The sequence below is a fragment of the Perognathus longimembris genome, chromosome 2 (assembly GCF_023159225.1).
Source record: "Perognathus longimembris pacificus isolate PPM17 chromosome 2, ASM2315922v1, whole genome shotgun sequence".
NCBI classification, from domain to species: domain Eukaryota; kingdom Metazoa; phylum Chordata; class Mammalia; order Rodentia; family Heteromyidae; genus Perognathus; species Perognathus longimembris.
In genome coordinates, this window is record NC_063162.1 from 27,467,101 (window position 1) to 27,485,596 (window position 18,496).

Consider the following 18,496-nt stretch of genomic DNA (forward strand, 5'->3'; position numbering starts at 1 on the left):
ATTGTTATTTGCAGGGAAATGGTCAGAACTCGAACAAATAATGTTGAGTGAGACAAGCCTAGAACACAGAAAACAAAGGGGCATGATCTCCCTGATATATGACTGTTAACAAAGGGAGATGGAGAGACAGTAGAGACCAAGTCTGTGAACACTGTATATGTGCTTGATACATTGTATACTGCATATGGGTCTACCTGACCTAGACAAGGGATGGGAAAACAGGTTGTAAGATATCACAAGAAATGTACACAATGCCCTACTATGTAACTGCACCCTCTTTGCACAGCACCTTGTAAAAAAAAAAAAAAAAATTTATGTTCAATTGATAATAAAAAAAAAAAAAAAAAAAAAAAAAAAAAAAGAAATCTTAGTATAAACTAGGCAGTTACATTTTTTATCCTATTGTGGTTTTGTGTTTGTATGTATAAATTCATGTCTTTAAGGAAAAGCAATAAACTATTCCTTTTAATGGTTAGCTCTTGTATTTAATCAAGGAATGGTTATGGTTGAAGATTCAGGGCAGGAGTCATGATGAAATCTTGAGTGCACGAAAAAGGGCAGAATAGGGAATTCTCTCCTTCACCAATCAAGAGAGGTTGATATACATGAGGCAGGTGCTCCCTGGGTAAAACAATGTCTACTACTTTTAAAATGGTACAGGCAAAACTAACCTGTCTTATTTGGGCCAGGATAAAAAGAGACCACAGACTTCTAGATACATTTATTTTTCATAGTTCAGGAGGTATAAATTTAAAATATGACATTTGGGCAGGACTCACTTTCTGGTGAATGGATGATCAACTTACTATTACAGCACTCATGCCAATCACCTCCCAGTCCCCACTCTTCTAAACACCATGACACTGAGAACTAGGTTTCAACATGAATTTGTGAGGAACATGCTCAATTCTAAGATTGAAAGATTTTAGTTTCCTGTATGTCTGGCAGAATGCAGAGTATGCCAGGTCCATGAATCATTCCGTAATCTCTAAATACAATGGAATCACTAACATTAGAGGGGAAAAGAGCAGTAATTGCCACTCCCACCCCCACCTCAATACCTTAAATGAGGAAGTCCATGGGTATGGCTGGAATGGTAAGGTATCCAAAGGTAAGGTGTTGAGCTAGGATGATATCACCTGGGATGATGTCAACTCCAGCAGTGAGCTCCTACACCAGGATGAGGTCATCTGGAATGTGAGACTAGGGAATCTTAAGTGATTATCCCCATTCTGTGAATGTCTCAGCATTTTCCATGCTTGGTTGAAATAGCTAAGAGGGTTTCAATTACGAACAATTAAAGCACCCAGGTCAATAGTAGTAACCTCAACAAATGGCCAGATATGTAGCTGTCCTTTCTAGCTTTTGAGGTGTACAAGTATTCATGTATGCACACATTTGACAATGTGTTTTTCTACAAGGTACTTTTTAGGTTCACATAGAAAGAGGTAGTTACCAATGAACATACTTGAGATTTAATTTAAACTATTAATTTCAGAAGGATAACTATCAAAATGTTTTGTCATATTATTCTATGCCTAGCCTAAACAGATACATGTTAAAGGAGATACGGTAGTATTGTTAAAGTATATAATCAGATGGAAAAGAAAAAGTCAAGTTTGTTCCAATTTTGGAAGAAGTTGATTTTTACTAGAATAGGAAAAATACAAAGGGGCAAACTACAGAGCTGAGGATCAAATGTTTAGATTTAGAGTAGTTTTAGTTATCACTTACTCCAGTAAAAGAAGCCAAGAAAGTAATAACTATGTCTATTCACAGTTCAGGACAAAGGTTTTAGCTAGAAATACAAGTCATCAGAACTGTTGGTATTAAAGAAATGTTAACACTATCAGAAATGTATCAAGCTGTTTGGGAAATTATAATGCTTAGAAGTCTCACATGCAAGAAACATGTAAGAGAGTAGAATGGAAATTTAGACAACGTATTTGTATAAAGCCAAAAATTCTCTTCTAAAGAACTATTTTCTAAAGAAATGCTGATGAAAGACCAAGTAAGACCAGGTCACTGGGACTTTAATAATTCCAGTGTATTCAGAGATCAAAATCTGACCAAAATTTTTTTTAAAGCGGGGAGAGAGTAAACTGGAAACAATGAATAGATACAAGTTTTACAAATAGTTTTGCTAACAGGAAAAGTACAAAGCTTTTCAATTGGTTCTGGATAGGACAATGTATAAGTAATAACGGAAAAATAAATAAGGATATATAATAAATGCACTGACATATTTTAAAAGTTCTTTTCTGATTGACACCACTTTCTTAATGCTACAGGGAACAAGGAAAGGAAGAGGTATTGGGCACATAAGAACAGAGATGAAGTTACTGGTAGAATGTAAAGGATAGACTCACTGAAGTCAAAATGACTTCAATCAAGACCAATGAGTCTGCTTGTGAATGAACACTTTATTTTCATTGACTTAAAAAAAAACACAAAATAAATTGCTCTGTACGTATGTTCTCTCAAACCAGTTCTTCTGAGCTCTGGTTTCACTTTCCTATAACACCATAATTTAAACATGTACAGGTTGAGTTTTCCAAGCAATATTAACCAATAATGAAAGACATAGTCCAGGAAGCGTGTCCCCTTCCCAGCATATATATTTAGGATTACTCTTCTTCACAGGCTTATCACCATTTACACAGAGCCTATGTTGTTCCCTTTATGATCTTTCTGCTCCTTTATTACAGATTTTGAGCTATTTACACTTCTAGGTCTTATTTTCATCGTGCTGGTTCCAATAACCTTCCTATACATTTTCAATGTTTTCCCTCTCATCCTGCACAATACTAACATTTCCAACTTCTGGTGTTTTGTGTTTCTTTCAGCATTCTTTGTTAACCATCACTTGAAATTTTTCTACAACATGCTTAGATGTACTAGTGAATGAAACCAAGAAGAGAGCATAATAATGTTGAATCTCAAACCAGTCATGTTTTTGTTATTACTTCAATTATTTTCCTGACAGAATAATTTGATAAAATCATTTTATAATGAACATTTGGTGAACTATCTTACAGACTCTAAAAGCAAAAACAGTTTTTTACTTTAGTGACAAAAAGCACAACCTCAGTCAATCCTCCCTCTTGGAAGCTTACTCCATAATAGAAGTGTTAATTCCTTGAACTGTATTACTACTGTGAGAAAGGAGGGGCAGAGTCATCACTAAACTTCCACAGGAAGACTGTATAAATCTGGAAATGGTTAAGTAAACATTAAGCCATACCTAAGAGTACTACGCAGCCTGAAAAAGTAACTAAACATTTACCCTTATTAATTATGTTCTTAATAAGGCTCTGAGAATTACACTCTTAAGTATGTAGTGGTACCAGTTTCATTTATAGAAACTGATATAATCAAAACAGTGAAGTGGACAAAATGGACTTCAAAACCAATGTAGGAAAATCACTGGATATGCACAAAAACATTAAAAGGCCCCTCTTCTTCTTTTTTAAAGCTTCACGTTAAAACAAACATTCAGGACTAGAATCTTCAGAATTTTCTACTATCTTGAATATTCCTGTCTTCTCTTTAACTGGTCCAGAGGCTTTCATTTGATCTATGAAAAAAAAAAAATTAAAGAAAATCCTTAAAAAGGAAGAACCTGAAGAAATCATGAAAAAAAATTCTTGCAAAGTGAATCACCTAAAATATAGAAACCCACAGAAACATAGAACACACTTTTCCTTATTCGGAAATTAAATTGTTCCAAAAGCCAAAATATGTATTTCTTATTACAGTAACCTTTAAGATATACAACATGGAGCATCCATTTGCTAAGCAAAAAAAGCTGCCTTATTTAAGATACAAAGATTTAAAGCTTATACTTTGACATATTTTCAAAGAATTTGTGTTTGTTCTTTTGATGGTCATGTGGATTGAACTTTGAGCCCATGCTTGCTAGACAATTGCTGAATCACTTAAATCACTAGTCATTCTGCACTCATTATTTTCAAGGTAGGGTCTTGCTTTATATATATGGGCAGGCCTGGGCTGAGATCCTCCCACTTGTGCTTCTATGTCACAGATGGATGACAGCATTTGTTACCTCATCCAAGGATGACACAAATTTATGACCAAACACCCCCACCCCCCAAAAACATAGTAAAACTGGAATGGACTCCAAACAAAACTTAACTTTAGCCCAACACTAAATTTGGGGCTGGGAATGTGGCCTAGTGGTAGAGTGCTTGCCTAGCCTGAATGAAGCAGTATTTGATTCCTCAGTACCACAGAAACAGAACAGGCTGGAAGTGGCACTGTGGCTCAAGTGGTACAGTGCCAGTTTTGAACAAAAGAAGCTCAGAGACAGTGCCCAGGACCTGAATTCAAGCTCCAGGACTGGCAAAAAAGGAAAAACAAAACAACAACAAAACCATTAAATTTGGGGCTGGGGATATGGCCTAGTGGCAAGAGTGCCTGCCTCATATACATGAGGCCCTGGGTTCGATTCCCCAGCACCACATATACAGAAAATGGCCAGAAGTGGCGCTGTGGCTCAAATGGCAGAGTGCTAGCCTTGAGCAAAAAGAAGCCAGGGACAGTGCTCAGGCCCTGAGTCCAAGGCCCAGGACTGGCCAAAAATAAAAAAACAACATTAAATTTAAGAAGTGCTGAGCCAGGTGCTGGTGGGCTCACAGACCTGTAATCCTAGCTACTCATGAGGCTGAGAGCTGAGGATCATGGTTCAAAGCCAGCTCAGTAGGAAAGTCCCAGGAGATTTGTTTTGTTTTGTTTTGCCAGTCCTAGCACTTGAGACTCAGGGCCTGAGTGAGCACTGCCCCTGGCTTCTTTTTTTTTTTTTCCTTCCCTGGCTTCTTTTTTCTCAAGGTAGTACTCTAGCTTTTAAGCCACAGTGCCACTTCTGGCTTTTTCTATATATGTGGTGCTGGGGAAATCAAACCCAGTGCTTCATGTATGTGAGGCAAGCACTCTACCACTAGGACATATTCCCAGCCCTCATGAGATTCTAATCTCCAAATAACCACCAGAAAACTGGAAGTGCCATTGTGGATCAAGTGGCAGAGAGCTAGTCTTGAGATGAAGGGTCAGGGACAGTGCCCAGGCCCAGAGTTCAAGTGCCATGACAGGCAAATTAAAAAAAAAAAGTGCTAAAAGATATATATAAATAACTTGCTCCCACAATATATTTAAAATGTATCTAAATTTAATAAGACAACAAAACCTGGTTTCAATGCAATATACATAGTTGGAAAGATGCCTGGCAACACGATAATATGAGCTGCTTTAGCAATGCAATCTAAAGTAGCTTGAAAATGATTGATTTTAAGTATCTGTTTACAAAACAATTTAAGGTTATTATTATAGAAGTAACTCATTTTTCTACAACTTGATAAAAAACCAATCTACCCTCTCTATTTTATATTTTAGACGCTTATTCTAAATGCTAAAGAAAAATTCTTAGTAGACAAATTTCTGCTAATAAAGCTGATGAATAGCACAAGCAAATCATCACTTTGCAAAACTTAAAGAAACAATAGTTCTAATCAATCACTACTAAAGTATAATAGAAAGTATCAAAGCACTGTTTTTCTCCTCTCAGAGAACTTAAATCTAATTAAGAGAGCTACTTATCTACCTACAAGAAGTTGAAGAACAAATTAAACATAATAGAGAGAACCGGACAATTAAAGAAATGTAAGCCACTTTATAGGGAAAGAACACATTTTCCAAAAAATAATCATAAGGAAAAACAAGAGGGAGTGCTAAATACATAACCAATGCAATTTGGATCCTGATTCAAATGCTACAAAATTTGATACAATTGGAAAAATCTAATATAGATGTAATAGATGAAATAAAAGTACCAGAGCCAATTCTCTTAAAGTGATATAGTATGTATGTTTAAGACAGCCTGGTGGCTCACACCTGTAATCCTAACTACTCAGGAGGCTGAGACCTGAGGATTACACCCAGTCAAGAAAGTTCTCTTTTCTTATCTACAATAAACTACTTAGAAAAAGCTTGAAGTGGCTTTGTGGCTCAAGTTGTATGTAGCCTTGAGCACAAAGAGGCTCAGGGACAGTGCCCAGAACCTGAGTTCAAGTCCCAGGAATGGCCAAAAAAAAGAGTTCTTCTCAGTAAAAATATATAATACACTTATGGGTACATCTCTACAGTCTGCTATGATTACTGAGATTTAAGACTAACAAAAGAGACATGGCAATGAGAAAAGACTAACAATGATCTGGAGATCAGGATTAAAACACAATGCATGACAAATACTTACCAATAAGATCACTTCGGTCTAGCAACAGCTCCAGATCCTTATTGCTAATGACTTTCTCTCTTGATCCTTTTACTTCCCTAGAAAGACAAAACAAAATATTTGAGTGTACTATTATATAAATCAAAACAATGCCTTCTATTTTTACGAAGAAATTTTAAGGGGCTCAAGGTATGGGTTAAATGATAGAGTGCCTAACAAGCACAAGTCCCCAAGTTCAAGAGTTCAAGCCTCAGTTAACACACACACACACACACACACACACACACACACACACACACACACGCGGAAAAAATTACCTTTCATAATCTCTAGATTTTAATAATTCCATCAATTCCTTAGGATCTAAGAAAGTTTTAGGTTGATTTAATCCAGATTGACCACCTTTGAAATGATCTAAAAAAATAAATGAACATTAAAATTTCATTTTAAAGCTACACTATGATATATTATAAACCCATGAGACTGGCTTATAATTTATTTACAATAAAAACAATTGAAGTGCCCATGTTAACAAAAGAATGGATAAAAACCATTTAGCAAAACACACCTCTTTCTAATTCAAGTATATAAATCTCAAAATAATATGTGAAAAAAATGTGACCACAATCACAAAAGTGGATAATCTCAGAGTGACTAGCAGGGGACAGAGAGAATGATCGAAAAGGGTTCATGAAATTTCATTTAATGAAAATGTTCATTCTCAATCTAGATGATAATTCCATGAGTATACATATTCCATTTTAAGCTATAATTTTAAAAGCTGTGTATTTTACTATATGTATATTGCACTTCAACAAAAAAGTACCAGAATTTTATAAAATTTTTCAAATTTTGATGTGTGAAATTAACCTCAAAACAGAAGTTGAGGGGCTGGGAATATAGCCGAGTGGTAGAGTGCTTGCCTTATATACATGAAGCCCTGGATTCGATTCCTCAGTACCACATAAACAGAAAAAGCCAGAAATCGCGCTGTGGCTCAAGTGGCAGAGTGCTAGCCAGGGACAGTGCTCAGATCCTGAGTTCAAGGCCCAGGACTGGCAAAACAAAACAAAACAGAACTTGGGAAAAAGTAACCACAGGTATTACCTAAATTCAATATTTAAAGCAAAATATAATTTATCTCATCATCTGAATTTCTAAAGTAACACGTGTGAAAAATTCTTGTGTAAACTTAAAGTTATTAGGCTAAGACTAATTTTATCCTCATTGTAATTCCAAATCCATCTCTCCATCTGACCATTGTAGTCAAATTACTGACTAGTAAGTCACAAGTCAAATTGCTCTGCTTAAAACCTAACCCACTTTGCCTTAAAACCACATTTTTGCTGGGCACTGATGACTCAAGCCTGTAATCCTTGCTACTCAGGAGGCTGAGATATGAGGTTCACGGTCAAAGCCAGCCAGAGCAGGAAAGTGTGAGACGTTTATCTCCAATTAACCACTGGAAAATGGAAGTGATGCTGTGACTCAAGTGGTTGAGTGCTAGCCTTGAGTTGAAGAGCTTAGAGGACAGCACCCAGACCCAGAGTTCAAGCCCCACAACCGAAAAAAACCAAACCAAAAAAACAAACAACAATAACAAAAAACCCAGATTTTCATAACTTGCAGCAAGTAGAATAGCATTATAAAATTAACTGGCAGTAACTTTCAACATTGTTTTCTAATATTACTGTGATAATCAAATTTCTCTAGTCCTGACAATTTCTAGAGGTAATTTTCAACTCCTGATGATCAAGTCAAACTCAATTAGTCAATTTTATGTTGAGTAAAACTTACCCAAGGAGTCTCAAAAGAATGTAACATAAAAGAACTCACTCGAGTCACCTCAGCTTCCCAACTTTGAATCCTTTCTATATTAATGCACACCGATTTTTGGTAGAACTAGTTGAATATATCATTAATATCTTAGTGTTTAATGTATTGAGAACTTGTAAGTTTCCTTAAGAACTTTTGGTAAACAAATGTCTTTTTATCAAAAATATTTAAAATAATGTCAAATTCTCCAATGAGAGAGCTTAGGATGCTTTACTTTCTTATTATCTTTTACTCCTTTCTCTACCTTTCCATGCTTCACTTAAAAAAACATTAATTTTCTTTCTGTCTCTATGACTACCAACTTAAAGTAGGCTGTTAAGAGCTCCAAAACCTCCTCTTGTCTATTTATATCCTGTCATATTAACTCTGCACTGATTCTTTTTATAAGGAAAGTAACAGTAATAACACTAAGAGTCTAGTCTGCACACATTCAATGGTAATTAAGCAAAAAAGAATCATAAGTGCATCATTTACTTTTGTGGATGATCAACTTCTCCAATTTTCTTTTAGCAGCTGCTCTTTCCACAATTTTCTGATCAATAGTATTTGCTGTAACAAGGCGATATACAACAACTGGCTTTGTTTGACCAATTCTGTGACATCTATCCTGTGCTTGAAGATCAGACTGTGGATTCTTAAAAGTAAAAACAACATTTAATAGTGTTATGTTTAACAACCCAAGATACAGGGGTAAAGTCAACATTCATGATTAAATGAGAAGCTGTATGACTGTAGCTTAACTAAATTTAGGGTTCTAAACTAGTTTCATAAAATTACCATCCCATTAAACTCTTGACAAGTACTTAAATATTTAAATACTCCAAAGAAACACTTTCAAGGTTGTACCTGCAAGAGACTTTTAACAAACTAAAACTTGAACGACAAAGGTTGGAAATTCAGAATAGAAATATAATCTGCATATTCAGAGTTCCAACTTACCCAATCACTATCATAGATGATAACCGTATCTGCTGCAGTCAAATTAATACCCAGGCCTCCAGCTCGTGTACTCACTAAGAAAAGAAATACATCTGGATCTGTGTTGAAGCTGTGCATCTAAAAGCAGAAATGATAAACACATAATAAATTAAAAGTAACTAGCCAAGTAGCTGAGAAGGGATTTTTTTAATTTCCACTGACAAAGACTTTTCCAGACTTAGCCAAATGAGTGTAGGGTGCCCTGCCTAGCAAATATGGGGCTATGAGTCAAACCTACCACCCCAAAACAAATGAGTTTAAAGACCAAATGCTAAAAAGATACTTCAATGGCTTGATGCTGTATCACAGATATATAATAACAGTATATAGTCAAGTGTTAATGGCAGGGTTAAGCTATGGATCAGAGGTAGAATGGCTGCCTTTAACAGGGGCCAGATCCTGAGTTGAAACCCCAGGACCAAGCAAAAAACTATTTTCATAGCAAATTCAAGGTGGTAAAACAATGGCTAAATGCTTTCTACTCTGCTTCAGAATTGAAATTTGTTTAATGAAACAATGAACCTGAGAAATTTGTCAGAGGAGAAAGTTTCCCTGTTACCTGAATGTTCTTCATGTGATGATATATACAGATATAACGAGTCACAAACTCCAAGGCAAGAATACAAAATCAAAATGCTAGCTTTTATAGTGTTTTTATTTCTCATCAATTTAAAAGTCTATTTTATTCATTACTTCAAAAATCAAGTCAGATGGTACAAAAAAGAATTTGATGGATGATAAAAGTAGTCTTACATGGTTTTCCCTCTCTGTATAAGACATGGAACCATCAAGTCTACTGAAATTGAAATCTCTAAGTTGGCAGTAGTCCATTAAAATGTCCAGCATTCTTGTCATTTGTGAAAAAAGCAGCACCTGAAATTTAAATATATCTTAATGTCTATATACTGATTCATAAAACATGAGCAATTGAAAATCCAATCAAATTACTACCTTGTGTCCTCTTTTCTTAAGTTCTGGCAGCATTCGATCCAAAATTAAGAATTTCCCAGAATTTGTTACTAATTCTTCATCAATCTTGAAATGGAAAAAAACCGATGAAATTGTCATTATAGTTACTAACCATTTGCCTTATAAACAGGAAACCATCTGAATACTTTGATTTGCCCTGGTACTTCATTAAAAACACAAAGAAGATCGTTCAATAAAGGTTACCATTGAATTCTACCAGAAAACATATGTACAGTAGAATAAAAAGTTATTTTACACAGAAGAATTAAGATCAGATAAGATCATGAGTCTATCCATGAACCAAGTCTATCTTACGTGTATCAAAAATTTTGTATAGTGGGGCGCCGGTGGCTCATGCCTGTAACTTAGCTACTGAAGAGGTTGAGATCTGAGGATCACGGTCTGAAAGCAGTCCAGGCAGAAAAGTGTCCCTGAGACTCTTATCTCCACCCAAAAATTGGAAGTACCGTGGTGGCTAGCTCAAGCGGCAGAATGCTAGCCTTGAGCATAAAGAGGATCAGAGACAGCGCCCAGGCCCTGAGTTCAAGCCCCACAACCAACTATTTATATAAGGGAATATAAGTTCAAACATATTGTATGTTACTTTTTTTTCCTTTATAATCAAGTAAGATGTTAACAAAAGTTGCTACCAGAGTTCTTAGTACAAATTAAAGATATGAGTTTATAAGTAATCTTATTCACACTAAAGACAATTTTCTCCCTTTAGTAAAATTACCCCATCAGAGAGGTATTTTTATATGAGAAGGCAAGTTTTATTTCCCTTGACATAAAAGCAGAGATTGTCAAATGATAGCATTTTCCCCTCTGCCCCCAGGGGGCATGTGACAGTAGTTCAAGACATTTTAGGTTGTCACAAGTGGGGAAGACATATACTACTGCCATCCAGAGGCTAGGAATGCTCCTAAATACAGCCCATAGGACATTATCTCCAAGAACTATCTGGCTCAAAAAGTCAACACTGCCAGTTACACTAGTAATAAAATTCAACTTTCAGTGGCTACTAATAAAAACATTTATTTTAAAGTTATGCAACTTTTCTATCTTTACTCATTAAATATGAAACTTCCTTCTATATATTTGTTGAGACTTAACCAGCAAGCAGATTGTGGTTTTGAAAAGCTGGTCATTTACCATTCAGTTACTGAAAATGTGACTATCAAAAAGTATAGATCAGAGGAAGGGAAGATGGCGTTGCCACAGTAGGGAGGATCCCAACTCGCTCCAACTGAATAGCGAGCTGGGAACTCCAGCACCCAACACCCCATCAAGAACCCAGCAGGGGATATAGCCTAGTGGCAAGAGTGCCTGCCTCGGATACACGAGGCCCTAGGTTCGATTCCCCAGCACCACATATACAGAAAACGGCCAGAAGCGGCGCTGTGGCTCAAGTGGCAGAGTGCTAGCCTTGAGCGGGAAGAAGCCAGGGACAGTGGTCAGGCCCTGAGTCCAAGGCCCAGGACTGGCCAAAAAAAAAAAAAAGAACCCAGCAAAACCAGCAGCCAGAAGCAATAGAGAAACACAGGGAATGAAAAAGAACAAAAAAAAAGAAGAGCCTATAACCTGCATGGAGCCGGAAAATCTCCGGGGTACCCTCCCCCCACCCAACGACCCTGGCCCGAACAGGGCCAGGCTGGGAAAGGGGACCCGGCGCCAGCAAACCGACTGCCGAAATGTCACGCAAGGAGCGCAGAGTACAGACAGCAAGAGCTCCACATACCCCAGGGGAAGCGCGGACCGATCGCGACAGATGGCGGCGACAGGAGGCACGGGACCCGCACAGCCAGGATCGGAAGTGAGTGGTGGGGGAACCAGGTGGTGCAGAAGGGGAGAGCTGGGGCTGACACCACCAAATGACCGAGTGCTGCACCCCAGCACCACAGCCCCGAAGGGCCAACAGCAGCGCGGGACACACAAACAATCCAGGACCAGTAAGTTCCCCATTACCGCGTCCCTCAATGGGAGACCAGCTATCAGAGACCCAAACCCTACAAAGAAGCTAGAGCTCCCTCCCTCCCACTCCACACCCCGAGGTCCCAAGATAGCAAAAAGACATTTGCACTTCCATGTTTATCACTGCACAATTCACAATAGCCAAAATAGGGAATCAACCCAGACGCCGCTCCACAGATGAATGGATCCAAAAAATATGGTACCTATACACAATGGAATACTACATAGTGATTAGGAATGGTGAAATATTGTTATTCGCAGGGAAATGGTCAGAACTTGAACAAATAATGTTGAGCAAGACAAGCCTAGATCACAGAAAACAAAGGGGCATGATCCCCCTGATATATGAATGTTAAGATGGGGTGGCGGGGGCTGGGAATATGGCCTAGTGGCATGAGTGCTTGCCTCATATACATGAAGCCCTGGGTTCGATTCCCCAGCACCACATATATAGAAAATGGCCAGAAGTGGTGCTGTGGCTCAAGTGGCAGAGTGCTAGCCTTGAGCAAAAAGAAGCCAGGGACAGTGCTCAGGCCCTGAGTTCAAGGCCCAGGACTGGCAAAAAAAAAAAAAAAAAAAAAAAGATGGGGTGACTGAGAGACTATAGAGACCAGGTCTGTGAAACCAAAAACTGCTTGTCAAATGGTATTTCCCACAGGATTGGGTCAGCGACCCAACACTATGTAACTAAAACCAAACCACTACTCAACATATAAAGGTCAAAATTGACCTCTCAGTGGTGTCGACATATTGTCTAATATCGACATTATATTTAAAGCCTTAGGCGAATTTTCTTTGGTGTAGGCCACGTGGCTACTGTATATGTTCTTGATACATTGTGTATTGTATATATGTCTACCTGACCTAGGGAAGGGAAAGAAAAACAGGGTGTAAGATATCACAAGAAATGTACACACTGCCCTACTATGTAACTGTACCCTTTTTGAACAACACCTTGTCAAAAAATTTGTGTTTAATTAATAAATTTTTTTAAAAAGTATACATCAGGGGCTGGGGATATAGCCTAGTGGCAAGAGTGCCTGCCTCGGATACACAAGGCCCTAGGTTCGATTCCCCAGCACCACATATACAGAAAATGGCCAGAAGCGGCGCTGTGGCTCAAGTGGCAGAGTGCTAGCCTTGAGCTGGAAGAAGCCAGGGACAGTGGTCAGGCCCTGAGTCCAAGGCCCAGGACTGGCCAAAACAAAAAAATAAAAAAAAAAAAAAAGTATACATCAAAATAACCGAATCACTAAAATTTCAGAATAATGAATTCCATTAACTGTTCACATAAAAGTTTAAAAGATGTTTTAGGGATTGGGAATGTGGCTTTGTGTTAGAGTGCTTGCCTAGCATGCATGAAGCCTTCGGTTTGATTCCTCATTACACATAAACAAAGAAGGCTGGAAGTGGCACTATGGCTCAAGTGGTAGAGCACTAGCCTCGAGCAAAACAAAAAGCAGCTCAGGAACAGTGCCCAGGTCCTGAGTTCAAGACCCAGGACTGGCGACAAAACAAAAAACAAAACAAAACCACCAACAAAGAAGTTCTTTTTTAACAACATAACTTAATTTTCTCCAATTAGAAATATTTTAAATGATACTAACATGATAAAAACTTCCTTAGCTTTTTGGTTAACATATTCAAAACACTTTAACATGAGTAGGTGAACTGTAACTCCAACACAAAACTCTGCCACCATCTAGTGTCAGCCAAAAGCATTGCATGAGGATTTCTTTTCAGTCTTACTTTGGCAGCCAGCCTGAGTCCAAGCCCCAGGACTGGCAAAAAAAGAATTGAGTAAAGCACACAAACACAGGAGAGGACGGCTGGGGGCTAGGGAAGTCCTCTTGCAGGAAATGAGAGTTAAAGACTCAAAATGGTAGCTGTTTATCTGCTGCCTTCATTCTTTCTGAGCTGAGGGAGTATTTGTGGTTGTCTAGCAATCCCAGCCCTTAAGCAATGGTTCTGGGTAGCCAACATGGGTGTTACAGATTCCAAAATATGGAGAGGACTCTAAGTCTACCCAAAACAGACAGAAAAGAGATGAGCTCTCAGGCTGGGCTTCATTTTCTCAGACAAGTTCATCTTACCCAGCAGTCACAGACAGTTGCCATGTTTTAATCATTTCAAAAGGAAAGGACAGTAAATTAAAACACTTGTTGCACAGTACACAGAAAACAACTACCATTCTCACCTTACTGAAAGGACTGTAATTTTGGTACAGCAAATGAGTTTTACGTTAAATAATAATAAATCAAACAGTAACACTGTGTCTCAGTATAAAAGAGAAAAATAATCCTTACCTTAAACTCTTGTGTGACAGGATCTATAGGGTACTCAATCAGATATGGATGATTACAACATTTACGAAGTAGCATCATTATATTCTGCAGTTTCAAATTAACTTCAGATTCTACAGGAATATTCATTTCTACAACAGTCCTATCAAAAACATAATACAAGTATGATAATTGTGAAAAACATAGATTAATTAATTTCAAATTTGTTTAAACTCACTTTTCTCGGTCCACTTCTGGCTGTATTTCACTCATTAATTTTTCCAGCTCATTGGGAAAGTCATCTAGTTTGCTATAATTTACTGATTTTCTGGTTTTTCGTTTTGGTCGTCCAGTAGGAGTTAGTTCCACTGATTCTTTCTAAAAGATAATTAAATGTCTGTTTAAAACCCTATACACTGAGGTTCTAAATATAAACAAGTTTATGTACAAAATATGCTTATATATAAAATGATTTTAAGATTTAAAGAAAATTGATCTTTGTCAAGTTCAGTAACTTTCCCAAGTCAAAATTATGAGAAATTCATAATTAAATATATTCTCTTAATGTTTCATTGTCAGTTATACAATGACCACATACTACTCTCTATTCCTTGTAATACATCCGTAACTACAGTATTTTTCAATCATTATACTAATCCCATCAATACATTCCTAGTAAAGAGACTGATTAAAAAAAAAAGTTTGGTCTCCAGTTAGCCTTTAATCATGATTATCAAAAGATGGTGTGCTTGTTAATATTTCCAGATAAGCACAAAGCAAGTGATAGATTATCATTTAATTTTAGCAGGACTATAAATTTTGGCCAACAACTTCTGGTGGTGGTTTTATAACTTAGAATTAGAAATTCACCCAAGGAAGTCCTGAAAATAGGTGAGGGGGCAAAGTCTTGTCAAAAATTTTATGCCATATTTTATATTTTTACATTGTATTTCAAAGCACACTATACCTCACTAGATCCAAACATCTTTGCGATTGTTCGGTTCACAATGGCTGTATAAAAGACTTCTTGTTTCTTTGAAAGTGGTGCATAAACAACTACTTCTCGTTTAGGAGGAACTTCTAGAGCAACATCAGATTTCAGTCTTCTCAGTAAGAAAGGAGTTAGAATCTAAAATTTAAACATAAATACAAACATTAGTGCAAACATTCCTTTCAGGAAATACCAGCTTCCTACTTCTTATACTTCTTTTCCTATGTTATGCTGTCTCAAAAGGTATCACCTACTTGAAATGTTCCCAAAGCAAATCAGCAAATGATAAACAGCATTTTCTAACTTTCCTCCCTGTCATGCTAAAGCTTTTCTGCTCAAAGCTGACTCTGTACCACTTGATCTACACCTCCACTCTGGCTTTTTGCTGGTAACTGGAGGTTAAGAATCTCTTGGATTTGTATGCCCAAGGTGGCATACATAGATCTCATAGATCCCAGCCTCCTGAGCAGCCAGGATTACAGCTGTGAACCAATCATGCCTGGGTTATTTCCTATTGTTTTGGAAAATCTTAAAGTAAAATTTATACTTCTTTGGATTCATATTGTTATAGTCCAAAAATTTTAGTGACCTCTTAAGACTACTAGAGAGCTAACCAACCCTTAAGGCTTCAAATTCGTACACTACAAATGATAAATCATTTATATTAGAGAAGGAAGTAACAGAAAAAGAGATGGTTGCTAACAATTTAGAGGAAAGAAAAAAACCCCACCATCATCTGCAGTAGCCATAAAACCCTACAACTTCCTGAAGTAGGGAAAGGGCAGGAAAATAATTTAAGCTTAGGAGACTCATTTGACTTTTAAGTCTATACAACAATGGGTAATGGTTTCTAGAATTCTTTTTCTATGAGGGTGGAACAGGCAGAATAAGAAAACAGTCGACACCTGGTGTAGCATATGCAATACATTCTGTTCTCTTTCTTTAGCTATAATATCTTCAGCAGTTTCAGAAAGACTAGTGATGTCAAACCAAGACTCAAAGCTGGAAAAAAGAGAAATGATTACAAGTTAACCTATCACATAAACTAAATTATATTAACTTGAAAGATGGTTTCTAATTTCAGTTTATTATAACGCATATGGATAGTTACCAAATCCTCACATGTCATTTTTAATGAAAAAGAACAATAAAAAAGAACACAGGACTGGTGACATAGATCAAGTTATAAAGCATTTGCCTAGCAAGTGCCAAGCCTTGAGGTCAATACCAGTACCACTAAAGAAAGCATTCAAACAAAAAGGATGTGAATGATTATTTTGAGTCTATAATCAAAACCTGCAATCTAAAAGGAGATGTTTTTTCAATTTAAAAATGTTAATATCTTATAATAGTAAAAATATTGGGAAACCTTTGTTTTAATTTTGTTCTAGTGCTAACTAATCAGATTTTTGAAAAATGTATGTTTTCTAATATGTGTGAAAGGAAACGTAGGGCATCTCTATTTCTATGGTTTAGGGGTGTGTGTGTGTGTAAATGTGCACCAATCCTAAGGCTTGAAATTGGTCTGGGTGCTATCCCTAAACTTTTTTGCTTAAGGCTAGTGCTCTACCATTTAAACCACAGCTCCGTATCCTGCTTTTCTGGGTTAGTTTATTGGAGATAAAGAGTTTCACAAACATTTAACAGCGTGGCTGTGAACTGTGATCTTGAGACCCAAAGATCTCAGCATCCTGAGTAGCTGGGATTACAGGTGTGAGCCAATGATTGGTACCTTGCCCTGGACTGTTTTTTAAGAAATACACATACACATATGACTTATTTTAGAAAACCAAGACAAAATCTTGGATTTTCTTAATGCAACATTTTTAGCTTTCCATTAATTAATACATAAGTTATATATGTTCTTTTATATACCTGCTCTCACATACTTTATAACAAAGGATGAATATATAATATATATCACTAAGAATCTACCAAAAGATAGCACTTAAATCCAGCTACTTAGCAAAAAGCAGTGAAAAAACAGAAAACACAGTAAAGTAACTGGTTTACCTACCTTTTCAAATCATCAAATACATCTGGCAACAAAAAGTTTAGCAATGACCAAAGTTCTGACAGATTGTTTTGCAAGGGAGTACCAGTCAAAAGAAGTTTGTTATCAGCATTGAACCGTTTTAATTCCCTGATTAGACGGCACTTCATATTCTTAATCCTGTGTCCTTCATCTACTATTAAGTATTTCCAATAGCAATGCTAGAAAATGAAATGAAAGGAAAAAAATGTATAAAATGATTTCTAAAGTAAAATTTCTCTTTTAAAAAGATGCACAGATGTTGAATCTTAACAAATATCACTTTAGTATCTATTGAGATATCAAAAAATATAACAATGAGTTAAGCTAATGGATTCCAAAAACCAATATATTCTGAAAACAGATTTTATTAGATCAGGAAATAATATTTGAAGTCTATCAGTTATGAACTAAGAGTGCCTCATTCTTTCTATAGTCAAAATAATCTGATTTTTCTTTCAATGTTTTATCAAGTTTTGAAATTAGATTCAAAAACAAATGTAGCTGAAGTTCACTAATTTCATGTATTCTGAAATTTTAAACTGGGTTAATATTTTCATTTTGCAGCATATATCTAATATTCTCTTTACCTCAGTGTTCTCAACTTTTTCTTTAGTTTTTAAGTTTCTTTTTTATTGGAGTCAATTTTAGCAACTGATATTCTCACAGAGATAAACATTTTAAGAAAGCTGTCTTGAATTTTTTTTTTTCATTTTCAATATTCATGCTTTCCTTTTTGGCTTCTAACTACCAGCCATTCTGATGTAATTCTTTGTTAAAAAATGGAAAAAAAGACAGTAATTCTGAAATGTAAACACCAACTTTGAACAATAAGACTGGCAAACTGGAGTAAAGAGTGTAAGAATTCATCTTTGGAATGTAACTTTTTTAGTATATTACTAATAGAATAGAAAAAATGGTATTATTTAGTATACTGACCTACAAAGGACTTAAATTTCCTGGCAATCTAGCAAACCAGATAATGTGAATAATTTCTTACTTGAAGACACCTAATACTGTCAGATAAACTATAAAGCATTCTTTGTAAATTAATAAGTGAAAGAAAAGAAAAATAAAGAAAGCAAATGAGGAAGAACCTGAACACAAACTAGTAAGTGGGCTGTCATTCAAACAGGAGTTTCAGAATTGCTCTCTCATCATTAAAATCTTTATACTGGTAACTAAGGCTC

General features: G+C 36.4%; 1 protein-coding gene across 1 annotated transcript in view; it reads right to left on the minus strand.

Moving 5' to 3' along the window:
- Window positions 1-2,403: 2,403 nt before the first annotated feature.
- Window positions 2,404-18,496, minus strand: part of Hells (helicase, lymphoid specific) — a 29,234-nt gene continuing 13,141 nt past the window's right edge. The window contains exons 11-22 of the mRNA XM_048338662.1: window positions 17,292-17,488; window positions 16,180-16,276; window positions 15,251-15,412; window positions 14,522-14,661; window positions 14,308-14,446; window positions 10,013-10,096; window positions 9,815-9,934; window positions 9,023-9,139; window positions 8,558-8,717; window positions 6,565-6,661; window positions 6,269-6,345; window positions 2,404-3,577 (exon numbers count right to left, since the gene is read on the minus strand). Of these exons, the coding sequence (XP_048194619.1) occupies window positions 3,483-3,577; window positions 6,269-6,345; window positions 6,565-6,661; window positions 8,558-8,717; window positions 9,023-9,139; window positions 9,815-9,934; window positions 10,013-10,096; window positions 14,308-14,446; window positions 14,522-14,661; window positions 15,251-15,412; window positions 16,180-16,276; window positions 17,292-17,488 (1,485 nt within the window). The 3' untranslated portion in view covers window positions 2,404-3,482. The remainder of the gene's footprint in view (window positions 3,578-6,268; window positions 6,346-6,564; window positions 6,662-8,557; window positions 8,718-9,022; window positions 9,140-9,814; window positions 9,935-10,012; window positions 10,097-14,307; window positions 14,447-14,521; window positions 14,662-15,250; window positions 15,413-16,179; window positions 16,277-17,291; window positions 17,489-18,496) is intronic.